Source organism: Akebia trifoliata, chromosome 10 (genome assembly GCF_017979445.1).
Source record: "Akebia trifoliata isolate Shusen 1 chromosome 10, ASM1797944v1, whole genome shotgun sequence".
Classification (NCBI taxonomy): Eukaryota; Viridiplantae; Streptophyta; class Magnoliopsida; order Ranunculales; family Lardizabalaceae; genus Akebia; species Akebia trifoliata.
In genome coordinates this window covers 23,566,725-23,591,711 of record NC_141384.1, presented here as the reverse complement: position 1 = coordinate 23,591,711, position 24,987 = coordinate 23,566,725, and the positions used below count along the sequence as shown (strand labels likewise).

The 24,987-nt window shown below is 33.8% G+C and overlaps 2 protein-coding genes and 1 long non-coding RNA gene across 9 annotated transcripts; all 3 read left to right on the top strand.

Annotated features, from left to right (window-relative positions):
- The first annotated feature begins 1,485 nt into the window (after positions 1-1,485).
- Positions 1,486-6,881, top strand: LOC147393344 (gibberellin 20 oxidase 1-like). Its single transcript, XM_086456718.1, has 3 exons — positions 1,486-1,985; positions 3,286-3,613; positions 6,568-6,881. The coding sequence occupies exons 1-3, from the start codon at positions 1,486-1,488 to the stop codon at positions 6,820-6,822; spliced, it is 1,083 nt and encodes a 360-aa protein (XP_086312844.1). The 3' UTR covers positions 6,823-6,881.
- Positions 6,882-11,398: 4,517 nt separating this feature from the next.
- Positions 11,399-15,311, top strand: LOC147393343 (uncharacterized). Of its 4 annotated transcripts, none has more exons than XR_015182370.1 (4): positions 11,399-12,114; positions 13,433-14,488; positions 14,697-14,753; positions 15,015-15,311. It is a non-coding gene; the product is annotated as an uncharacterized LOC147393343 (long non-coding RNA). The 4 variants fall into 4 exon arrangements; XR_015182372.1 differs by having other exon boundaries at positions 11,400-12,114; positions 13,433-14,268; positions 14,396-14,488; positions 14,697-15,311; XR_015182371.1 differs by having other exon boundaries at positions 11,406-12,114; positions 13,433-14,032; positions 14,396-14,488; positions 14,697-15,311.
- Positions 15,312-19,216: 3,905 nt separating this feature from the next.
- On the top strand, positions 19,217-22,343 carry LOC147393342 (transcription factor KUA1-like). 4 transcript variants are annotated; one of them, XM_086456462.1, is made up of 5 exons: positions 19,217-19,651; positions 21,108-21,319; positions 21,400-21,456; positions 21,567-21,661; positions 21,809-22,343. In XM_086456462.1, the coding sequence occupies exons 1-5, from the start codon at positions 19,396-19,398 to the stop codon at positions 21,810-21,812; spliced, it is 624 nt and encodes a 207-aa protein (XP_086312588.1). In that variant the 5' UTR covers positions 19,217-19,395; the 3' UTR covers positions 21,813-22,343. The 4 variants fall into 4 exon arrangements, 1 of the variants encoding a protein (XP_086312588.1); XR_015182256.1 differs by lacking the exon at positions 19,217-19,651 and adding an exon at positions 20,678-20,696 and having other exon boundaries at positions 21,809-22,342; XR_015182255.1 differs by lacking the exon at positions 19,217-19,651 and adding an exon at positions 20,695-20,716 and having other exon boundaries at positions 21,809-22,342.
- Positions 22,344-24,987: the final 2,644 nt, after the last annotated feature.

Here is a 24,987-nt window from a genome sequence, read left to right as displayed (position 1 = left end):
TAAGATTGATTGGTACTAAGAACATTGCATAGTTCATTGTAAAGGTGCACAAAGTTTTAAGATGTTTTCCTCAACTGAGAAATTTTTGTTTTATGATTTGAACTTATAAACTAAGAGATTACAAAGAAGGAAATATAAGAAAATGAAAGAATCTCTATACAAGACTATTTACAAACAAAACGAAAATACAAAAAGAATGCTATAAATAAGAAAACAGGATAATCAACCAATTAGGCAAATTACCAGTGTATTGCCTAAATTTAGAAACAATAACTTTCTTTCTTGTCGAACAATGTTAAACTGTGATCATACCAATAACTGGAGGCAAGGGTCGATACCATAGACATGTGATAGCAATCAATAGGGTTGTAGAGCAATGCCACCTAATACAAAGTGGTTGCATGCCAGAAGACTATAAATACCTAGAAGGAAGTTGAATTAGGAACTTTTTGAAGAGTCTGCTTTGATACACTTTAAAATATATATATATATATATAGGGTCCCGTTCGGCACCCTAAGTTTTACCACACACTTTAACAAACGCGTTTTGTCCTACATGGGTTACAAGTTTCGGAATGGGCTGATTTTTTGTGAGGATGATCTCTATGGTGAGGAGATCATCCTCACCAAAAATCAGCTCATTCCAAAACTTCTAACCCCATCAAAAATGATTTACAAAAATGGACGGTCCACGATTTTTCTACTTGTAAACATGGGGCTAAACATTTCGGAATGGGCTGATTTTTGGGGATGATGATCTTCTAATCATAGAGATCATCCTCACCAAAAATCAGCCCATTCCAAAACTTCTAACCCATGTAGGACACAAAACGTTTGTTAAAGTGTGTGGTAAAACTTAGGGTGCTGAACATTTCCCATATATATATATATATATATATATATTTTAATTTTGAAAGTTGAAAAGTTAAAAAAAAAAAAAATTAGATTAATTTAAGAAATTACTTTTCATAAGTAAATAATCTTAATTTTTTTAAAAAGCAAAATTAAACTACTTTCTACTTTTTAAAAATTATCGTCTCCCAAATTTACTTTATTCTACAGGTATTATCTATAATCTACATTCTATTTTGTATCCAAACAAGGCCAAAATCCGAAGGTACTTCTCCAAGAGTAGAGAAGCCCTGATACTCCATAGCCAACATGTTATCAAGATCTTATTGAGCATGTAACTGACAAAATAAAACAACAGAAAAAATGGAGTAATTAGCCGATTGTTCATATTGTAAATCAAGGGTTCTTAGCAAGAGGTTAATACGAGGGTATTTCTGTCATTTCCTCTAATAAAAGACGGCAGGGTTATCTCAATTATTCACTAAAACCCTGAGGGGTATGTGTAAATTACCCATTTATAATAATTAACTTTGAACAAAGCAAATGGTTAAGAAAACAAGGCAATCAGCCATATACTATAACCATATAAATAGTACTCAAGGAACAACAAAATTTCTTAGAAAGAGTTATACAATGGAGCTTGAAATAGAGGCACAACAGGTTAAGTCTCTCTCTTCCAAGGATCTCAAACTTTGTGTTAAGGACTTTGTCTGGTGCAAGGAAGAATGGGTGATGAAAAACCATGACGATTTTGAATCCGGTGGCGATATTCCCGTGATAAGCCTTCAAAACCTTAGAATTTTCGATGATAAGATGGGTGAAGAGTATGAAAAAGCTTGCAAAGACATGGTGATTGCGAGTGAGACGTGGGGATTCTTCAAGGTGGTCGATCATGGTGTCGCGTGGGAGACGATAGAGATGATGAAGAAAAAGTGTAATGAGTTGTTTGATCTTCCAATGGAGGAGAAGATGAAGGGTGCAAGGTCAGCAAACTTACCATTGGGTTATTGTTCTACTAATCCTGATTATGGAAAGAATTTACCTTGGGCTGAGATTCTTCAATTACTTCAGTCACCACAACAAGTTTTGGGCTTTGCAAGTAAGGTTTATGGAGAGAAGCATCATCCATTCAGGTGAGATTTCTAAAACTTATACGTATATGATCAACAAAAGGGGTGTCATGAAATTATATTGTCACACCAATTTTGTATTATAACACCAGGACACAACAAAGCTTGAGCCTTGAGGTATTTGGTGTTTTTTAATCATGGCACCCCTGTTCCAATATTTCTACTTGTCCAATGAAGTTCTTTGACTTAAGGGTTCTAATTAGATGATGAAAAAAGATCTTTGAACCCTTATGGGACTGGATTATGAGAGTAAGAGAGAGGAATTTTTTTTGTATTTGAAGGTTGACCATTGGTCTCAACTGTTCCTTTCTTCCTCTTATTTTTATTTTCTTTTATTTCATCTCTTCTTCTTCGGAGACTATATTCTTAGAAAGATTCTATTAGCACAACAACTTTTACTTATAAGGCACTAACCTATATCAAACACTTTTTTAATTGGGATTTTTCCCAAAACGTGCTTAACTAATGGCCAAATTCCATTTTCGGCACACTATTCATTTTAATTCCCAAAACATGTATTTCAAGTGAATTCATCATTTTTATAATCAATGAATTCACTGGTATATCTACGAATTTGTAGATATTAAAAGTGATGAATAAAAATGGCCAATGCATATTTTGGGAATTAAAATGAACAATGTACCAAACTCGGAATTTCGTCATATTCAGAGTAGGGAATGTAGATTCACCCAATATAATTTCATTAATTGCTGTGTTATAATAAAAAATTTGTGTGGAAAAATAATTTTTCTAGAGTTATGGATTTCATGCTTTCTGTGTATATTCTAGTTGTAATAAATTACAAGTGTCTCAAACCAATATGACTCACCTTAGTCATCTCAGTATCTTTTTAATGTGAATCATCCTTCACATTGGCTTGTCTGATATTTAGAAAATATTTGCGTTTCTTTTTTGTATATTTTTTTTTTATAAAAATAATTAATACAGTGTTTTAAAACCATAACTACAATAGCCTAAGTTCTAATCAAATATGGGAATTAATTAATAGAGATGATTTTCATATAGGAAACCTTATGATCAGCCATGGATCTTATTCATGGGTTTGAATAATGGTTTCTGTCTATCCACTCATATTTGTGAAATTTTAAGTAAGAATATACAATTATAACATAAATAGGAATAATGTGAAAGAATCAAGTTTTTGAGGAAGAGTAACTTGTACCCATGAAGGGATTGGTAACTTGTACCATTCAATCAATGAAGCTAAAAATGATTCTTGGATTTGTTAATGATAATCATGCGCTTTCATACACTTAAATTGAGTTGAGTCTTAATGTAACAGTGACACGCTCATGGCGTACTTGAACGCGTTGGACGAATTGGGTATGGTGATATTGGAGATGTTAGCTCATGGATTGGGTCTCCCAGATGATTTCTTCACAAAGAACTTCGAAGAAAAAGAGTCGACAATGATAAGGGTGAATCGATATCCTCCTTGTCCCCTCCCTGAAAAGTGTCTAGGGCTGGGGAGCCATACAGATCCACATACCCTAACCATCTTATTACAGGATGAGGTGGGAGGTCTCCAGGTCCAGAAGAGTGACAAAGAATGGCTCGGTATCCGCCCTATTCCAAATTCATTTGTCATCAACATTGGCGACACACTCGAAGTAATCTCTCTCTCTCTCTCTCTCTCTCTCCTTGTGTGTGGGAATGGGTCCATTCCCTACCTTAGTTACAGAGGTAGCTATCTCAAAGTAATGTCCCTGTGTCTCACGAGTAATGCACAGGGGTTATGCCATTAGGGCACATAACATGAGTACTAATGACACATTTTGACATTGCCGGGGTGCCCATTTCCTTGGTGGTGTCAATAAGCCGGGTTGGTTTGAACTTTAAATGGGCCGAGTTAATTGGGTCCTATAATTATTGGGCCAGGATGGGCCTTTATAAAATTAGTAAATTATATATCCCTCCATAAAGAGGTGTTGGATTTAATTTCACAATGAATCTCAAGAGTAACTTTCAACTTTATTACTTTTTCTCTTCTTCCCGTTCTATCAATACCTTCTTCAAGTTTATATATTGCCTTTATTCTTCTTCCCCTTTTATTTATAGTCTTTCCTCTTGTACCTCCTTAAACCCAACGAAGGTGCCCATACCAATAGGCACGAGCAATCTCTAGTGTATGTAGCATATGTATCTAGGTGTAGGATCAAGATCCAACTATCTGTCCAACGCTTTATCCAACATGTCTTGTCATACATGGGTTAGAAATTTCAGAATAGGCTGATTTTCGTTGAGGAGATCATTTTCATTCAGTTCATTCTGAAACTTCTATCCCCATCAAAAGAGATTCACAAATAATTGACAGTCCTTTCTTCAACTTGTAAACTAGAGTTAGAAGTTTCAAAATGGGTTGATTTTTTTAAGGTGATCTAGATCATTCTCACCAAAAATCTGTCCATTCCGAAACTTTTAACCCATAATTTGAAATATGTTTAGCACAATGTTTTGCTCTCTTTATATATATATATATATATATATATATATATATATATATATATATATAGGGTCCCATTTAGCAACAAACATTTTGGCAAAACATTTTTCAAAACATGGGTTAGAGGTTTTGGAATGAGCTGATTTTTGGTGAGGATCATATCTACGGTGAGGAGATCATCCTCACCAAAAATCAGCCCATTCCAAAACTTCTAGCCCCATGTTTACAAGTTGAAAAATCGTGAGCCGTCCATTTTTTGTAAACCATTTTTGATGGGTTAGAAGTTTTGGAATGGGCTGATTTTTGGTGATGATGATCTCCTCACCGTAGAGATCATCCTCACCAAAAATCAGCCCATTTCAAAACCTCTAACCCATATTTTGAAAAATGTTTTGCCAAAATGTTTGTTGCTGAACATTTCCCATATATATATATGGGTCCCTATCTGTGGCCAACAGTTTGGCAAACATTTTGGCAAACACTTTTTCAAAACATGGGTTAGAGGTCTTGGAATGGGCTGATTTTTGGTGAGGATGATCTCTACGGTGAGGAGATCATCCTCACCAAAAATCAGCTCATTCTTTTTGGCAAAACATTTTCAAAACATGAGTTAGAGGTTTTGGAATGGGCTATTTTTGGTGAGGATGATCTCTACGGTGAGGAGATCATCATCACCAAAAATCAGCCCATTCCAAAACCTCTAACTCATGTTTTGACAAATGTTTTGCCAAAAAGTTTGCCATTGAACGCTACCCTATATATATAGATTCTATTGTTACTTATAACAAGGATAAGTCTCAACCATTGGATTTTGTATGTAAATGATACGGGTCGTGTGCATTTCTTGAGTCACAGACCCTCACTATATATAACTCAAGGAAAAACCAAATGTGCATGCACAAAACCAAATGGTCGAGATTTATATATCCAAATAACACAAATACCATTGATTCCTATCTTCAGGATAAATCCCAACCATTGGATATCACATTTACAATGTTGGGATGGTATGTTTTCTCTCAAGTCAAGGGTGAGAAGAGGTGGGTTGGAGAGGGCTGCAAATGGGTCCAATTGTAATCCCAAGCCTAGACCAGCCGACCCAAAACCTTAGTAGGCCTATTGCTAATTAGGGGTGCAACTCGGTCCGGATTGGTTCGGGTTAGAGTAAAATCAGAACCGAACCGATAAAGATCGGTTCCATTATATGAGAACCAGAACCGAACCGAATTGTTTTAGAACCGAAGCAACCCAAACCAACCATACTTCGGTTTGGTTCGGTTCGGTTCCATGGTTTGATCGTAAATCGCAGTCGCAGTCGCAGCTACAACCTCAATCGGAGAGAGAGAGAGAGAGAGAGGAACCTGTTGGCTGTTGCAGGTTGCAACCGCAAAGATCAGCCGGCAGTCGCTGGTAGCCGGTGGCAGAGATTATGATGAGGGTTTCGCAGCCGCTCGCAGAGACGAGAGAGACAAAGAGAGACAGGGAAAGAGACGAGAGACGAGAGAGAGGCGAGGTGTTTTGGCCGATGGTAGCCGCCGGCAGCCGGTCGCAAAGACGATAGAGAGATGAGGGTTTGGTTTTAACTTTTAACCGGTGGCAGTTGCTCGCAGAGACGAGATAAAGAGAGACGAGGGTTTTATCCGGTGGCAACCGATCGCAGAGACGAGAGTGAAAGAGAGAGACGAGACGAGGGTTCGGTTTAGTTTCGTTAAAAATGAAAAATGAAAAAAAATAATAATAATAAATATATATATATATATATATATATATATATATATATATATATATATATATATATATATATATTAAATTAATATTTTTTTTTAAATAAATATTAATTCGGTTTTCGATTTGGTTCGATTTTTTATATTATCTAAATCGAGAATCGAACCGAATTCATCGGTTTTTTATTTTTAAAATCCAAATCCAAACCGATTTAATTGTAAACCGAACCAAATTAATCCAAATTCTATGGTTTGGTTCGATTCTCGGTTTGAACCGAATTAAGTTGCACCCCTATTGCTAATAGCCAACACAAGTTGGCAGACTGAGCCCCACCCATTGGACTAGGAGCTATAATTATCTTTTATATTTAAAAGTAATTTTTGTTGATTTTGTCAGGCTTGGACCAATAGAAGACTAAAGAGTGGTATCCACAGAGCAGTGGTGAACAAGGAGAAGCAAAGGTTGTCAGCTGCGTATTTCCTTAGCCCCTCAATTAATACCACAATTGAATCTCCTCCTCAGCTCGTTGACCCAATTTCCAACCCTAGATACTATAAGTCTTTCACTTGGGGAGATTTCAGAAAAGAATTAATAATCCAAAAGAGGGTGTCAGGGAAAACTGCCCTCCAAAGATATCTCATCTCTCCTTGAATCAGATTTTATGGGAATTATAATACCGAATAATTACCTCTCAGGCCTCATTGATAATTTGTCCCATTACCTCTTTCGATCTTTTTTATTATTATTATTTATAAATACTAGTAGGTCCTGCACGTGCACAATGTATGGTTGTAATATAAATTTCTAAATCAGTTTCTTGTGAAATCTCTACTGATTAATTAGGTACTTGTGTCTTATGGTAATCATGGTTTAAAAAATTGAAGGAAAACATGTTTGATATTTCAAAGAGCTAAAATATTTCTACAACATTAGTTACATGAATCCCTAAAGAAGTTCAAGCCTCCCTATTAAACATATTCAGTATTTTTTAGCAACCTATTGAATCTAAGTTGATAACATGCCCTTACTATAATCTTATGTGGGAGATTAATTTGTTTTGCTAATCTCTTTTAAGGATTTCTTGTAAAGATATGAATTCATAATTCACCACTCTAGAATGAAGGTATGTCTAATATTGACTAAAATAAAAAACTGACTAATTCCAAGTGGTTAATGGAGGTGAAGGTGGGTTCAACAGTATTTGAACTCGTATCAACTCGCCTCAAGCCTTTACCAACTTAGAACTCATTGTTCTTTATTAGCTTACTCAGAAGACTAATTGCATGGTAGAAATCCAAAATTAATGGTGAAGAGATGCTACAAAAAATGAATGTGACAATTAGTATTTCACTCCGCATACAAATATGTAAACCATTGGAATTAAGATGTGCTTGAGTTGAATACTATAGGTATTAAATATACCCACAAGGCCACAACTTTGTAAAGCATCCATTTTCCTAAGAATAAGGTAAACTGACCATGCTTACATCTTAAGTCGTATAAAAGTGAGTTATTGGACATCTAAAAGCCAAGAAAGAGCTTAAAGATTCGTCAACTCCATTTGGAGCTCATTAAAGCATATGATTCTTCAAATATTTTCTTACATCATTACGTCTTTTTGGTTTTGCATAGCCCTTTTGAAGTCTTCACACAATAAAAATAGAGACTTTCGCATCGTCAGATCACCAATTTTATACTAAAAAAATTACACAACCCCTTAAAAGTATCTTTCTATGCACAAAAATGGCAAATCACATGGGCCTATCACTACGTGAAAGTTAAAAAATTCGACAGAAAAAATTGACGAGACAAGGCCCATGAATTTTAGAAACTGAATTTTGACGGTCTAGAACCGTCGAAATTCTTGATGTTCTCAGATTTGACAACTTAGAGTTGTCGAATTTCTCTCATCTTTCATTAATTTGACAGTTTCAACCCGTTGAAAATAAAAATTTGACAATGAAAAATTTGATGGCAATTCGACCCCTTTGTCCGTCGAATTTTATGAAATTTGACGCCCTAGGCCATCAAATTTGGGCTTTTTTCACATTGTGTATACTCATATATTCCACTAATAATTATATTGAAATTGTCAAAAGGACATGATAATCTTTTTGCCAAAAAAAAAAATGGTAAAAAAGGAAAGAAGAAGCATGTGCTCCTCTACAAACATAATTTTTGTCTCGTGTGTTTATTGAACCTTGGGTAACCTCAACAACCTTTACAATATTTGAATTGAGATGATCTACTAACAGGGACGATGGACAAGATGTAACTAATCAATCTTAAAGCCCAAAAGATCTTGTCTGCTAAGAAAGAGTGGAGAGGTTTAAATGGGGAATGAGTTCCACCATCATCGTCATTTCTTTGTTCAAAAGGTGACCAACACAATGAGGCTCAAAATCAGGGAATAGATTTGAATCAAGTGATAAATGTGTATATATATATATACATGACTTGGCATATTTAGATGGTCAATAATCAAGTGAGAGAGTTTAATTGATTGGTGTTTACATTGCAACGTAGAGGAAGTGCATCATATCACTTCGTGAAAGGGAACGGAAGAGAGTCTTAGATCAAAGATCTATAGTATCTCTTCCTGGTTTGAATCAGCCGTCTTTTTTTCCAGTAAAATGGTCATGAATTTTTTACTAAAAATACCAACTTTTTTTTGTTTGTTGCTAATCAAGCTATAGATTATTGGGTAAGAATCAATAGGTGAACGTGAATTTTCAAACCCAGCCCATGATGATCTCTAGACATACCACGCAGACCACATAGGAAATTAATTTCAAACAACTTCAATTATAAATTCAATGGTGGTGCAACTATGAAGTGGTCAACATTTCAAGGTAGAAACCGTGTATTTTCTTAAAATTATATTTTGATGATATTTCTTTCTCATCTTTACATCTGCATTTTTAAATCTGTACACTCTAACCAATTTAAGGGCAAGCAACCTATTCGGATAAAGATCTAATCAGGTTTTAACAGAAGGATCAAAGAAGTAAAAGTCAACAGCAACATATATTTTTATAATTGAAGAAAGATACAAAAAACTTATCAAATACAAAAAAGAGAGGATAAAATATACCTTCTCCCCTCAAATAACAATGGACCAACATTTATTGACTTCTTTGAAGTCATGTTTCTCTTTATATTGCCTTCAAGAACATGGAAAAGGTTGTTTAATCGCCTACCCAAAAAATTGACGCAAAATATCTTTTTCCTGCAGTTTTGAAGGATAGAGAACAAACAAAATTGAATGATATATGATGTACTGATGGAGTGAAGCACCCCTACATCCTGTAGACGCGACTCCAAATTGCTTTACAGATAATCTCTCTATCAAAGCAACATAAACAGAACAAAATGGATCAGCAAAAAAATATTTAAAATGACATTGAGAATAAATAATACTTTTTTAATCATAAGATGTCAAATGTTGCCGATAAAAAAAGGGAAATGTTCAGCACCCAACCATTTTCCCAACATGTTTTGTCCTACATGAGTTAGAAGTTTTGGAATGGGCTGATTTTTGGTGAGGATGATCTTTATGGTGAGGAGATCATCCTCTCCAAAAATCAGCCAATTCCAAAACTTCTAACCCCATCACAAATGGTTTACCAAAAATGGAAGGTCCACGATTTTTCAACTTATAAATATGAGGTGAGAAATTTTGCAATGGGCTGATTTTTGGTGAGGATGATCTCCTCACCGTAGAGATCATCCTCACCAAAAATCAGCCTATTCCAAAACTTCTAACTCATGTAGGACAAAACACGTTGGACATATTGTTGGGTAAATGGTTGGGTGAACGGGACCCATAAAAAATGCCAAATGCATAGAAGCTATGCTAAGAGGCTCTTAAAAGGATTATTCCATGTCTATGTTTCATAAAGAAAGATAAATGTCCAGGCATTAAAGGAGAATATCAGAACATGTGCCACACAATAACCCAGTCAATGGGTCTCAATTGTAAGTAATTGTTAGAAGAAACTCAGACTTCAGTGGATAAATCTGTCTCATCTTATTTGGAGATCAATAAATGGTGGATGTCAACCGTGTTGTGCACCATGTATTCTGATATTGTGCCTACAAACGGTCATTTCTTCTCCATAAAATTCAGACTCTTCCAGTGCTTAAGGATGAATTGAGAAAGTAATTCAATCTAAAAAAGAGAGAACAAAAAATAAAACATACTTATCAGCTCATAAGTAACAATCATAGAAGTCTCATCGAGTGACACATAAAAATTGGTGTCTGAACCCTCTATATAAGTGCCTCCACCCATCTTCATTGATGAGTTTCTTAATCATCTTGGTAACAGATGGTCTTCCAACGCAACAATTATCCATGACCCACAATTTTGAGAGAGAAACAATTGATTATAAATGCTAATTTATTAACATTGTTTTACACTTTTTTTTTGCTAAGCGGAGTTAGTGGTTAGTGTAAGAAGGGGAGTTCAAGGGGTTTGAACCTAAGACCTTGAGAACAACCTCCACAAGGTCTTATAACTTAGCTAAGTGGTTCTCCTTAAACATTGTTTTACACTTGCAATGAGCCAACAAATAGAAACAGGATAAAAGACAATTAAAATAAACAAAAAATAATACTAATAAGAGTTAAAACACAGAAGGAAGAGAAACGAAAAATTGATAGATAAAGATAAACAGGAGAAAAATCTTACTTTGCATTAGGTTTCTTGTGAGCAATAATAGTGTTTTTTTTTTCATCGGTGCCAATGGTTCCAATGAGAACTATAAGACAAAGAAATCAAAAGAGAGTGAAACAATAATTACAAACAATAGCAAATGATTTTTGAATTAATATAAAATAGTTATAAAATTTATGTAAGTAAATATTGATTCTATACAATTTGCAGAATTACAAGAACTTAAACAAAAACTATCAAAATAACTCAAAAGAGGGAATGGGAAAATACTAAAGACTAAAATTAAAGGTTAAAGATCTAACCACTCATTATCGAAAATTAAAAATATTGAGATATAGAAAGAAGTGTGCTTAGCAACACAAAAAAATTTCAATAAAAAACAACCCAAGCCATCATTCTTTACTTTTAAGGGCTTCAACCTCTAAAAGATATAACTTAGCTTCCAATAGCTTATTGATTATGTGACTTAGGTAGTCCATTACTTGGGATGAGTCCATAATCAATCACATTATAGAAATCCTCTACTAATACTTTTCCATCCACAGTCAAAGACAATACAATCTCATATTCATGCAAATCAGCATTCAGCCGCAATACCAGGCCAAGTATACAAATAGGACTAAGGATTGTAGACAATGGTACATAAACAACCTCATCTATCAAGACACTGGAGGATAGCTTTCATTCGACAGCAATACCAAGCAAAGCATACAGATAGGACGAAGGATGGCAGCCTACACTACCTAGCCATATCACATGGCACGTGAAGTGATCCCACTACGTGAAAATCTATTAAATTCGACGACAGTATGTGACGGCTTCTATCTATCAAATATTTTTTTGCAAGATTTGATGGGCCAAAGCCATCAAATTGTTTTAGATTTTTATTTATTAATAAACAGTAACACAACAAACCCTAACTCTGGATTTCATCTCCCTCTCGATCTCCTTCTCTCTTTCTCACATTCTCCGCTTGCGTTGTTCTCCTTCGATTTCTCTCATTGTTCCTCTCCCGATCTCATCTCTCTCTTGATCTCCTTCGATTTGTCTCTCATTCCTCGTCTCAATCTCCTTTGATTTCTTTTTCTCTCTCATTTTCCCTCTCTTGATCTCATCTTTGTCACTATATCTTGGTCTGATTTCCTTTGAGAAACGAAGGGATCAACAGAAGTCTTTTACTCCTTGTAAAATTTGTTTTGGACTCTTCAAGAGAAACATGAGCTTCTTGTTTGTCTTCAAGAGTGGATGAAATTCTACAAAAAAAGGTAAGGATCTCGAGTTTGGATTCAAATTTTTTTGTAATTATAGACTTAATTTCACATTTTCTTCATGTTTTGTGAAGTTTGGATCGTTTAAGTGTTCTTTTAAGAAAATCTAAAGTTTTGTGCTCAAATTCACAACTTATCCTAAACTATTGACTTAATCTGTTTTTTCTCTCTCTAAATTTCAGATTGAATAGATCCAATTTATTTTGCCTAATTTTGAATACGAAACTCTTTACAGTTTTTTGACAATATTTATGCATTTGATATAACCGTGTATATGCACTTTCTTTAAGAAAATTGAGAAATGGGATTTTGGTTTATCTTATTGTTACTTCATGCATTAGGTTTTAGTGTTTGCCTTTCATTTGGCTGATGCATGAGGTTTAGGGTTTATTTTACTATTGATTGTTGTATTAGGGTTTATGGTTTGGATTAACGAATGAATATTGTTCTGTATTGTTATTGGTTGTTTGTGATGCTCTTGTATGTAGAAATTCAAGGAATCATTTAGGCGCTATTGGTTGATGTAGGGTTTAGGTTAATTTAATTGGATTTACAGTTTTGTGGCCATTTGTGGTGCACCAAGAAAATTGTAAATTTGATAAGATCTTGTTGGTTTTAGGTTTCATTTATGTTTCCCTGACCTTGGGAACAACTCTCTTTCAATTATTGACTTGATGTTGTGTTTGTTCAATGAAGGCGGAAGAGTTACTACCAAAGGTTTCCATGACGTACCAGTGAAATATATATGGTTTGCATACAGAATAGTCAAGATCTGCAATTTGATTTCTCTTAGCTATGAGATCTTGTAGCTCAAAAATTTACCCGATTGGATGATTCCAACTATGGATAAATTATGCCATATATATTTTATGAACTGTTTAATGCTTTCACTGAAGTGTATATCTATGGTCCGAGTAACATTAGTTGCCTCTTGGTCGCACTAGACACAAAGTGTTGTACAACAATTGTAGATTCTTAAGTGGATCTGATATAGATGTGGAGGCTATATACTAGGTAGATATCCAATTATTTTATGTTCGTTGATTGAATCCTTATAATTCAATGGTTTGAATTATCAATGAAATCTCTTTCTTGTTTCACGTATTCATTTAAAGTTATTTTTCTTCTTGTCCCTTCTTTTGGTAGATAAGGGAAAACATTCAAAACAAGCAAGCTTGTTCATGACGTATATTAAATTATAGGTCCATGCTCTACTATATTACCTATGATGTTTTATGCAAGGTGGACTATACACTTTCATGTTTGTGCCAACTGTTTCTCTTGACTAGGAAAATATGTTTTACTTCATTTTCAGGAAGGATGGAAGCCCATTCTAGAGTCATCTTCACATATCACCTATTCAAAATGCTTCTAGTAGGGTAATGTTTAACTTGACCCAATTATGAGGTATTCTTGAATTTTTGATATAATTTTCATATCGTCAATCTATTTCTTAGTACTTTAATCAACTCTTTAGTTTTATTAGGTTTTTCTTATTGATCAAATTTCATATTTATTGCCCTTTATATCATAGAGAGGGCCAGCAGACACTTTGAGGAACTAGAGCTCATGTTTGTCTTCAAGGCTTAAAATCTTTACTAAGTTATTAAGGAAAATTTTTCTCTTTATAATCTTTACTAGTCATTACTTGATGTAGGATTTGTCATATTTAATGTATGCAAGTTTTTGCTTATTATATTCCCATGGAAGATTCATGGAACGGTCTTGTAATTCCTATATTATCACAGGTGAATTTCAGCAGTCATCTCTTTTGGACTACATACCCAATTCATTTTCTGTGACTAGAAAATAAATCTACTATAGTCATTTTTGTAGTATTTAGTCTTCGCACTACAACATTTCTGATCTATAGCGTCGGTTTATAGCAGCGGATGATTATTTCAGCTACAATATGGTACATTTTTTCATAGACCAAAGCTTTCCCCATTCTCTTACTTATAATTTGACATTGGATTTTTTCTTTCATTTTTTTTAGTACCAAGTATGCAACATTACTTATTGAAAAGAGAAGTACTAGGAGAAAGAGTTGATATATACAATGACCATGACAACAATGTTCATTTGTTCAGACTGAGTATGTTCCATGGCAATGGAACTTTGTATTACCTATATTTATAAAATATTTCATAGGTAGTCTATCCATGAAAAGTCGATTTTTTGTTTTTTTGTTTTTTGTAGAATAATTTGTGGCTCAAAGCTTCTAAAAGGAGTCTTCCATAATTCATTAGTGTGTTTTGTATTCCTTATCTTATTTCAGTACTGAAGCAATTTCAGAAGACCCAAATTGCACGGATTTGTTTTCACATTATTTATCACAACTGAAACATTAATATGTCGTTGCAAATCACATGTACGTCTGATATATAGCTTTTTTTTATGTATATTTATATGCTTTTTCATTCTCAAGATCTGCATCAAAGATCCTTCTGATAACATGCATTTGATGTATCTATTTTCCTGGTTTTATATTTTATTGGTTTCAAATAGAACTCAAAATAAAATTTTATTGATTTTAATCATATAAATACATTAATGACTTTCACAATGTTTCATTGCAGGTCTTGTTCATTTGCTTTACCTTATGATCTCTAAGTTATACATCAAGCAATGCTTTGGTATTCTTTAATCTTCTGCTGATATTTGTGTACTTAACTAATGTAATATTCTCAAGTCAACTTATCTCTATATCATAAGTTCCGTGGTGAATGAATATGTAGATTCATGCCTTTCGTTTGAGCATATTTTTTTTGCAACAAATTACTATACAATAGTATTAAATGAGATGTGTGTAAGCTGTCATCTCTGTTTATTGTTAGATTTGTAAAAAATTGTAGTCAGATAATGCGTTTTCTTTTGTTGTGATTTTGTTGCTCTAGGTTCCAACAATGGTGTTTATTAGTAATGCGTTCTCTTTTCTTGGAATTTTCGATCTGAGATCCAATTGAGAATTGTAATAAGAAGCTTATTGGTGCAAGAGCCTTCTTCAAAGAGTACGAGGCAACTACAGGACGATTAAATGAGACAGTTGATTATCGATCGGCCAGGGACAATGAAGGGCATGAGACCCACACTGCTTCGAATTGTAATAAGAAGCTTATTGGTGCCCAATTGCTTCTATTAGAGCTTGTTTAATAATGGAATTTCAATATATAATATGAATTTTGAATTGTTTGGCTTAATTTGGAACTTGTTTTATGATTTTTCTTTTATTTTTTTATTTTTCTGATTTTTTTATTATTATTTTATTTATTGTAATGGTGAATTAGAGGACCGTGCTATTGTTTGTTAAATCTTCAAATTCGACAATCATACTTTATGAGAAAAAAAATTTTATTTTTTTAAGCACATTCTCCAATAATTTGATAGTTTAGGGCTGTCAAAAAAAAATTCTACAAGAAAATATTTGATAGTAGGGTCTGTCAAATTTATCAAAATTTGACATGCAAAGACCGTCAAATATGGGCTTTTTACACATAGTGTCCTACCTAAAAATGGCATCATCTGTAAGATATAATCGTTCATTTATTTAAGTAATTAAGGGTTTATTGCACCTAATACACCTTAAAAGTTCAAAACAACCCACAACAATCGTCTACACTAACAACGATCTTAAATGTCTTAGAAAGATCCCTAGATAAATCCTCAATCATTTTGGGATTTGCATACAAAACTACTTGTGGTATATAGAAGGTCACAAAGAAGATTAAAAAAATTACTACAAGCTTTACAAATGGAGCAAAGAAATGAATCAAGTGCATTGAACATCTTTCACATCCAATACAAAAAGCAATCCAAGAAATATAGAACCTTAAAAAAGAAAAATTCAAAGTCTTACATGAAGAGTATCAAAAACTTAAAAATATCATAATAGAAAAGCACTAAAAATAAAATAAACATGAAACAGAAACAAAATCACAAGAAGCTAAAAAAGGTCTTTCTCGTACATGAACATTGAATCATTCTCACAAACAAATCATCTTCTTTCAAGAGTAACTTCATCCAACTGAAAGGAACGAAGTAAACAACCATTGTAACTTCTTGCAGTGTTGCTTGATGACAATAAAAGCAATGCAGTTGAGAAGACAATAAACAAATTGTTCCCAACAAAAGCAATACAAGACATCCAATTTTAAATTAATTGTTATTTCATACAAAATGGTATCTTATTTTAATGATAAATTGATTTTCATTACTAAATTTAAGTATTGAACCAATATTAACATGAAGTAACCCTTCCACATAAACCAGGTATTAGTATAAATCATAGTTCCTTACAAATGGGTCGTAGAAATTCAATAAGCTCTCTCTATTTCAAGTCACTTTAATCTTAACCAGCTTAATTCTAATAAAGTTTAATCCAAAAAAAAAAAAAAAAAAACATTTCTGTTCAAATAGGTCAAAGCATAAATTTCATGTGAAAAATATTATTTTTCTAAACTTCGAAGAAACCCATGAGGTGAAATAGTAACCAACATTTACATCATTGAGATAAGGAATGATTATTTAATATTTAAAACTCATAAGAGGACTCGGGCATAGTCATACCAATCTCAAGAGATTCAATGTGAATTGCACATGACATTGATCATCCCGAGATACAATGGCTCTCTAAAGAGTGCCAAACATTTTTGAAAATAGGGGTTATAAGTTTTCAAAATGAGTTGATTTTTTTTAGGATGGTCTCTATGGTGAAGAGATCATCCTCACCAAAACTCGGCTCATTCTGAAACTTTTAACCCTAGTTTACAAGTTGAAGAATCGTGGACCGTCTAATTTTTGTAAATTACTTTTTCTGGAGTTAAAAGCTTTAGAATGGGCTGATTATTGGTGAAGATGATCTCCTCATCATAGAGATCATCTTCAAGAAAAATCAGCCCATTCCAAAAATTGTAACCTGTACATTGAAAATATGTTTGGTACAATGTCTGGCTCACTTTAGGGCCTCTGAACGCCACCCATATATATAGTATAGTATAGCGTTTGATGGACAAAATTGTAGATAAAATTTTGTCTTATATGATTAAAAAGTTTTGGAATTGATTGATTTTTTGTGAGGATGATTTCTATGATGAAGAGTCATAGAGATCATCCTTCCAAAAAGTTAGCTCATTTCGAAACAATCAGACAAAATCTACCCCTTGTTAGTAATTCAGAATACGACAAAAATTCGAGTTATATTCAAGTTTAGATTGCAAAAATCCAATCTAAAATTCAGCAAGAAATTCGATAAATGAAAAATATGCTGCATATGCTTCATACGTGCATTATCCGTTTCATTTCAAAATCCCAAAACCAAAAATTCAGTCATATGATAGTGATGTTAATAATGATGGTGCTGATGAAATTGGTGATGTTAATGGTGTTGGTAATAATGATGGTGATGATAATGAGAACATTAAGGTTATCGTTCCATTGATTTTCAAAAGAAGATCAAATTCAAGGGACAAATCATTAATTTGAAAAATTAAGGGATAATCTCAAATAAATGTAAACAGGTATATCATTATTTTTTTAAAGATAAAAGGGACATCTCTCATGTAAAAAGGTGGATTATTTCAACATTTTGAAGTATAGCCACTTCAAAGTCGAATTGTGGTCCACGTCACAACTTACAAGTTTACACTTTGCAACATACAAAAAGTTATAGTAGCATTTTTTTCCATCGAGTTTTATAAAATTTTGTAAAATTCATAAACAACATATTTTATTACTTTCTAACTTAAAATTCATGAATTATTTATAATAATTTAATAATCCAAAGAATAATACTTTCATTGAAAAAAATAAAAAATTAATAAATTTTTCAAGAATTATACGAGAGTTTGCTAACAAGGAATCCACCAGATGTCAACAAAAACATTTTTGAATTTAATGAAGATAGGAATATGGGTAGTTGCAAGCATAGGTTTCTTCACCCCTAGAGTGACTCATCACTCATGTAACCGACACGAAGGGCTGGTTTTGGACCAATTGGTAGAAGCCAGCCTGTAGATTCTATATCTTTGCCTTGTAAATTTACTCCATCCAGCCTGCTACTCTATCCAAGTTTACTGATGGAAAATTACCAAAATATACATTATAATATAAACAAAGAGAGATTCTATTGCCACAATAAGGTTTACGAACGCCGCTCCAATTCATATGTAAATCACCAAAGAATTAGCAAAAGTTGGTGTGACAATAGAAAAAGCTCTCAAAACAAAATATTACAGCGTTCACTCAATTTTATTTTATTTTTTTTCAAAAAATATTTACATTGACCCAAATTTTTTAGATAAAGTTTTACTGATGAAATTAAGATTTTTAAGCCTTGATGCAGCAAATATTGATCGATAAGTGGGCCTTAAATTAAGATTGTGCCACATGGAAATTATATTCCATAGCAAAATTATTTAGCCATGCAATCACATTATGTTATCATAACAAGATTAGACTGTAGTCTTTGGTGCGAGTCACTCGTTTTCATCAATTACATTTACCAAATTACCCTTTGATAATTTCCTTATAAGGTAAGATAATAAGGGTATTATTGGACTGGAAAGGGTGCTTTCGAAATCTGTGGTCCGCACAAATCGTCATGATTTCAGGTCTTTCATGAATAATTATGAATTGACAAAAATACCCTCAATTATTTACATAATACAAAAATAAAATAATAATTAGCAGAATCATCAAGGGTTTATTTTTGATGTGGGCCCGATTTATGATCCATTCATCGGACAATCAGAGTCATTAATCAGTCCGAGTCTTGGGTTTCGTCCATCAACTTTTACTGTCCAAAATCTAATTGGATGAGAGTAAATTTGATTCAAGTTAATAAAATCCTAAAAATATCTATTTGAAAAATCTAATAATATATTTTGGATTTTTATTGTGAGCCACTTAAAAATCAGTTTCTAAATTAGGAAATTAAAACTTAAAATAAAGGAGTAAATTCAAACGGTGTTTTAGATATTTGGACAAACAATAGGAGTAGTTTCCATAAAGTACAAACTACACGACAAATGACGTAAGAGTTCAATCCCAGTATACCTGACCCACAAATCAAAAACATCTTATTTTATTCCATTTAAGGGTTATTTCCGCCATTTCAACTACAAAATCTTGTAACGATGCTGGCAAGAACGAAATTAGAAACCAAAACTGGGTTTTTTTAGTAACCGAAATCCTTTATAGGAGAAGCCTCGTCATCGTGTCTTAGAAGCTCTGCTTTGTATCCACTAAAAGAGAGGGAGGAGAGAGAGAGAGAAGGGTAAAATGGTAAAAGAATCCGCAAGGAAGGGTTCTCATTGTGGCAACAACAATGGTCATAATGCGAGAACATGCAACGAGAAGGTGGTGAAGCTTTTTGGGGTGAAAATTTCGAAAGAAAGCTGTGATGATGAATACATGCAGAAGAGCTCAAGCATGGGAAACTTGAATTCATGCACAGATGATAAGAGTGGTGGTGATTGTGGCTATGTTTCTGATGGGCCTGTTCAATCTGGATCAGATGGACGTAAGAGGAAGAAAGGTGGTCAAACTGTTTCTCCTACTTCATTCTTTTTTCTTTTTTTTTGTATGTGATTTTGATGGCATTTTTAGATGAATCTGTTGTTTATCTTTAATGGGTTTTTGTATTTTTTTTGTCAATTTTTGTTATTGAATCAACGTGTTTCCTTTTTTTATTTTAAAGGTGATCAAACTGTTTCTCCTTTATTTTTATTTTTTTTGTGATTTTTATGGTATTTTTAGATGAATCTGTTGATTATCTTTAATGGGTTTTTGTTATTTTGTCAAATGTCAAGTTTTGTTAATGAATCAATGTGGGTGTTTGTGTTTTTTTTTTTTTTTTATATAGATTTTCTGTGATATCTTCTTATTGTTTCTATTTTTCTTTGGCTGAAATTTATGTTTTCTATACGCCTACTTTAATGGGTTTTTATACGTTCTGTTGTAATTTTGTGGGTGAGCTGATATTCCTCATTATAGTCTAATTTACAGTTCTCCAGATTATAGTACTTTTGGCTCATAGATTTTTCTTTCCTTTTTATTTATTTTTTATATTTGGAGATTAAAAAAAATACCTCTTTTTAGCTTGAAGTTAAAAAATATCATCTGTTAGTTGTTCATGATTCGGGGTGACAATCATTTTAATTGGATATATCGTACCTATTGCTTTCATTACTTTTTCATTTTACATGCAACATTTTCAATGATATCTAAGTATAATAAAATTCATTGATGGGTTACTTGATCCTTTCTGTTTCCATGGATTAAACTTCTTGAAAGTAGCCCTTTTCGTGTAAAATGATTTTGCATGTAAACTGAATCCAAAGGATTTCTACACGTTTCTTGTTATTGTTTGTGGAGTTGGGTGGAACAGAGTGATCGGCACTGACTCTCTGGTGGTGTTGAGGGGGGCCAGTGGACCCCACCTGGAAGGTGGGACTTCCTTTTGCTTGAAAGAAATTTTCTTAAGGGTATTTTTGTAATTTTACTAGTATTTTATAAAAATCCCTTCGTTGGGAAATATTTCCCATGTGATTGGTGGACTTACCTCGATCTTGATGAATCACGTAAAATCTTTGTGTTTTCTGTGTGTGATTGCATCTTATATTTTCTTCTTCTCGTTCTCCTCGGTTGTTTTGTTCTTAATATTTCGGTCATTCTAGCTCGAATCTAAGTTTGAATTCCACTCGAGCATAAAGGATGATTTTCATGCTCGGCTATAATTTTCTGTTTATTTCTTGTGTTCTTTAAGTTCTCAGTGTTCTTGGGGCTTTTTAATATCTCCAACGTGATTTTATAGACCCATTTTTAGTCATTCTATGTTATAATCTTCAATGATGTTTCTCATTTGAGAGTATTTTTCAATTGGAAGAAATACCCATTTTAAAATTTTAATTGAAATCTTTATAAACTAATTTTAAAACAGATTATGCTTTCGGATCTCGAACAATTCCAACTAATATCTTTCTTTAATCCAGGGACTCCATGGACAGAGGAAGAACACAAGACTTTTCTAGATGGATTGGAGAAACTTGGAAAAGGTGATTGGAGAGGAATATCAAGGGAATTTGTGACCACTAAGACTCCTACCCAAGTTGCCAGCCATGCTCAGAAGTATTTCATCAGGCAAGCCACCCCTACTGTGAGGAAACGAAGATCGAGCCTCTTCGATTTGCCCACAAAACCCCCTGTAAGATCTCTGTTCTTCACTCTAATTTCATGTTCTCTAGCTCCAACACCCATTATCTTATCAAGTACTTTATTTTACAGCCTCAAATTTTCCCGGCTTTTCCCCAAGGGACATTTGATAGGTTCCCCCACCAACAGGTAAATTCAATCTTTCGTGATAATTATCAATCGAAACTGAAATGAAACAAAATAAAATTTTACTTGTAATGCCGTCGAATGATATCTAGCATTTGGTTGATATTTTACAGGTCAGCCCCTCGGTTAATTTCGCAACCCAATGGCGGCGCAACCAATGCCTGCAGCGACTAGGAACATTCCCAATTTCCATGGGATCCCTTACATGGTAAAACAAGATCCCATCTTAACTTCACTTCTTCTACATTTTGACAAATTCCAGTTTTGTTTAAATATTAAGGATTGAAAACAGATTGAAGTATTATCTGTTTTGTTCGATATATTAATGTTTCATTTCTATTTATTTTTTAAACAGGTGAGAAATATGGGTGGCAGGCTAAGCTATGTTGGAACTAGGTTTTATCCGGCATTATCCTCTGTGCCGATGATGGATTTTCCTAATGGGGGTTATGTTTATCTGCCTAATGGCACCAATAGCATTCCTACTAGCACAGTGGTTCCTGCCCATTCATCACGGATCAACTCGTCTGGAAGGAAGATTGGGAGTCCATCAACTATGGAAACTGATTTGGAGCTCAGCCTTGCAGCACCTCAGACTTCCAATCCTGGAGGGTCCATTATAGTGATTTAGGATCCTGAGATGGTTAGGGAAATTAAGATAGTTGTGTTGGGTTTTGGGGAAGGGGTTTGTTTGTGGGGTTAAGTTAAGGGCTTTTGAGGAACTTAGCTGTTGTGTTTCGTTTCCTTGTTGTTAGGTTTGGGGGTCTGTGAGTTAGAAATATCATTTAGGTCTATCCTACTGAGGAAATTAGCTGTTGTTGTTTCATTTACTTTTGTGCGCAAAATATATGCAGAAGTCTTCAAATTGTTCAAGTCCCCCACTTCAAAAAAAAAGTGAGTGAAGAATTCAGATATTCTACTCCAGGAGTTTTGTTCTAAATCCAACTCCTTTAATTAGGAAAAACTCTCAACAGGGCATGTCAATCAGGCTCCCACCCTGACGAATGCTTATGAGCATGTTCAGGGAGTGGTTGTGGACCAGCTGCAGCCGGTTTACCTTATGTAGCGGTTAGCTAGCAATAGCCGGTTCCAGCCTCACACCCCACATGATGTGCCCCAAAGTGTTAGTCAGGCTGATCGGATTCTTTATTTGGAGAGATGTGTTGGGCTGAGGTTGAGTTGGAGACTTGATAACATAATACATTTCTTAATCGGTTTATGTCTTTCCATGGTGTATTGTCTTGTAAAATAGGGCTGTTTACTCTGTGTCTTACATGAGACCTACTTGACCAGAAATCAGGTTGACCGGATGATTTTAATGTCACCTCTATGGACTCTCTCACCTTTGCAATCCTAAGTTCCCAACCATTAGAAAATAACATATTTGTTTAGATGGTTAGATCACCTTATGGGAAATAGTTTTGGGATATTTTAGTCTTTCTAAATAGACTACACAATTTAGACAGCTTACATAGAGAAAGAATATTGCCCCTTAAATTGGGAGGTATGACATTGCGAAAAGAAGTATTTAGGAGTTGTCATATTAACATAGATACGTGATTTTGATTAAAAAAATATTTTCTCGTGTATGGATCCTGGATCCCAATAGATTATGTTTCTATATCTTTTTAATTGTGGAAGTTCGATCCGATGGCTTGGCTATAATCAGTGAATCCCTATGGATTGAAACATTTCTTGGAGTTATGATAGACCTGTTTATAAAGCCCATAATGAAAAATGCTTAAATTTAATGCTAGAAATCACCAATTAGTTTAAAAACTCCTTGAGCTGTTTCAACATGATTCGACTTTATTGTATTTCGAAGTGACTTTGTCCCTAAACTAAATGGAACCAACTCGTCATCTTGGCTAAGTTGACACAATAATGCACTGAGTCAGGTGAAAAACTCGACTGAACTATTTGATTAGATATAATTTTTGTGAAGGCCAAGGTCAAGGGATAGGTCATCAATTTTCACACATTAGGGTATCTCAAATATTCACCAAAATGTGGTGGGCTCACATGTCAAGTAAAAAAAACGCATTTCAAAAGATTTGAATTACATTATAAAAGGTATTTTAAGCATTGAATGAAATAATACTTCAAGAAGTCATGATAAGAATGCTTCAAAAGATCTTTGCAAGAAAAATATTCTCTAAAATGTAACCCTCAACCTTTTAATCCGTTTTTCAAAATAGAGAGCCTTTGAGGTTATTTTCCGTAGTTTACTTTGATTTTGGACTTGAACTCGTTAGTTTTCTCAATAATCACTGCAACGTACTTTCTTTTGTGCTTTAGATTTGTCCTAAATTCCTTCTACCATGATGTCAATTTTCAATAATAAAAATTATTTCAAAACTTTCACACAAACATATTTATCTATCTACAGTTCTAACATTAAAAGTGATAGATTTCCCATCAAAGAAACTATCCTACTATGAATTTCTTAGAACATGCCTCCCAATATTAGCCCATTTTCTAGCATTTCCCCCATTCCCATTCCTTAGGATTCTTACGGAAAGCACATACAGAACAAAGAGATTGCAACATATAGTTCAAAGCACATGCAGCTTGATTGATGTCCTTGAGAAATTTCTGCAAATTTTTGTTGATGCTTGGGTGCCCTATACTGGCTGGATAACACCAAAGTTTTGTGCTTTGTTGTAAGAACTCTGTAAAAAGATGTGTTTTTACTCATCATATCCCAAATCAATGAACTAAACTACTACTTACATTTTCTCCTCTAAATTCAATAAAACTCTCCAAACCTTTTTTTTTTAATCTCAGTTAAAGATTATCCTTTGGTGTTGGCTCCCACAATCTTATTTATTCCTAAATAATTGACACATCCCCCATTTGGAATCGATTGAAAAAAAAATGAATTTTCTCTTCCTTTATTTGTGTCTAACGATGAACAGTCATTTTATAATCCAACAATGTGGATACAAAAAGTCCTGCATCTACTGAGAGTGTGGTAATTGTGATTGAGAATAGATAAGCAACGCAAATTTCATAATAATTTTGAGAATATGCACCAGAACACTGAAAAATGCACTAAGTACCTATAGTATAGAGAACTGAAAACTTCATGTTGGTGTAGGTCAGAATTGACGACCTATGGGTCTTCGCAACTCAGACTCAGATTTTGAGAGATGTAAAGATGATCTGAAATTCACGTCTAGATGTTTTTATGCTTTCTGGGGGGGGGGGGGGGGGTGTTTCTTTTCATGGAGGATAGCAAAACAATTTCTACTAGCACAATATTTATCTTGTACCTATACAATATCTCAACCTTAATCAGAATTGCAGACCTTGGGTCACTTGATTAGGAATTTTTCCTACATGCTTAATTACATCAAAGGCTACTTCATTTCGTTATTATATTTCCATGCATTTCAACCTGATTTAATTACTAAGGAAGAATAGGAGAAGACTTCTCCTTTTGATCAAGTTTGAGCATATCCAAGTTAAAGTTTCATCTAATCGGGTACGTACTTCAAGTTTATGCTTTGATTTATTAGATCCAGATGATTT

Coding starts and splice junctions, on each gene's coding strand:
- LOC147393344 (XM_086456718.1), top strand. CDS start 1,486: ATGGAGCTTGAAATAGAGGCACAACAGGTTAAGTCTCTCTCTTCCAAG. Junction 1,986..3,285: donor GAGAAGCATCATCCATTCAG/GTGAGATTTCTA, acceptor TTAATGTAACAG/TGACACGCTCATGGCGTACT. Junction 3,614..6,567: donor ACATTGGCGACACACTCGAA/GTAATCTCTCTC, acceptor TGATTTTGTCAG/GCTTGGACCAATAGAAGACT.
- LOC147393342 (XM_086456462.1), top strand. CDS start 19,396: ATGGTAAAAGAATCCGCAAGGAAGGGTTCTCATTGTGGCAACAACAAT. Junction 19,652..21,107: donor TGGACGTAAGAGGAAGAAAG/GTGGTCAAACTG, acceptor TCTTTAATCCAG/GGACTCCATGGACAGAGGAA. Junction 21,320..21,399: donor ATTTGCCCACAAAACCCCCT/GTAAGATCTCTG, acceptor TTTATTTTACAG/CCTCAAATTTTCCCGGCTTT.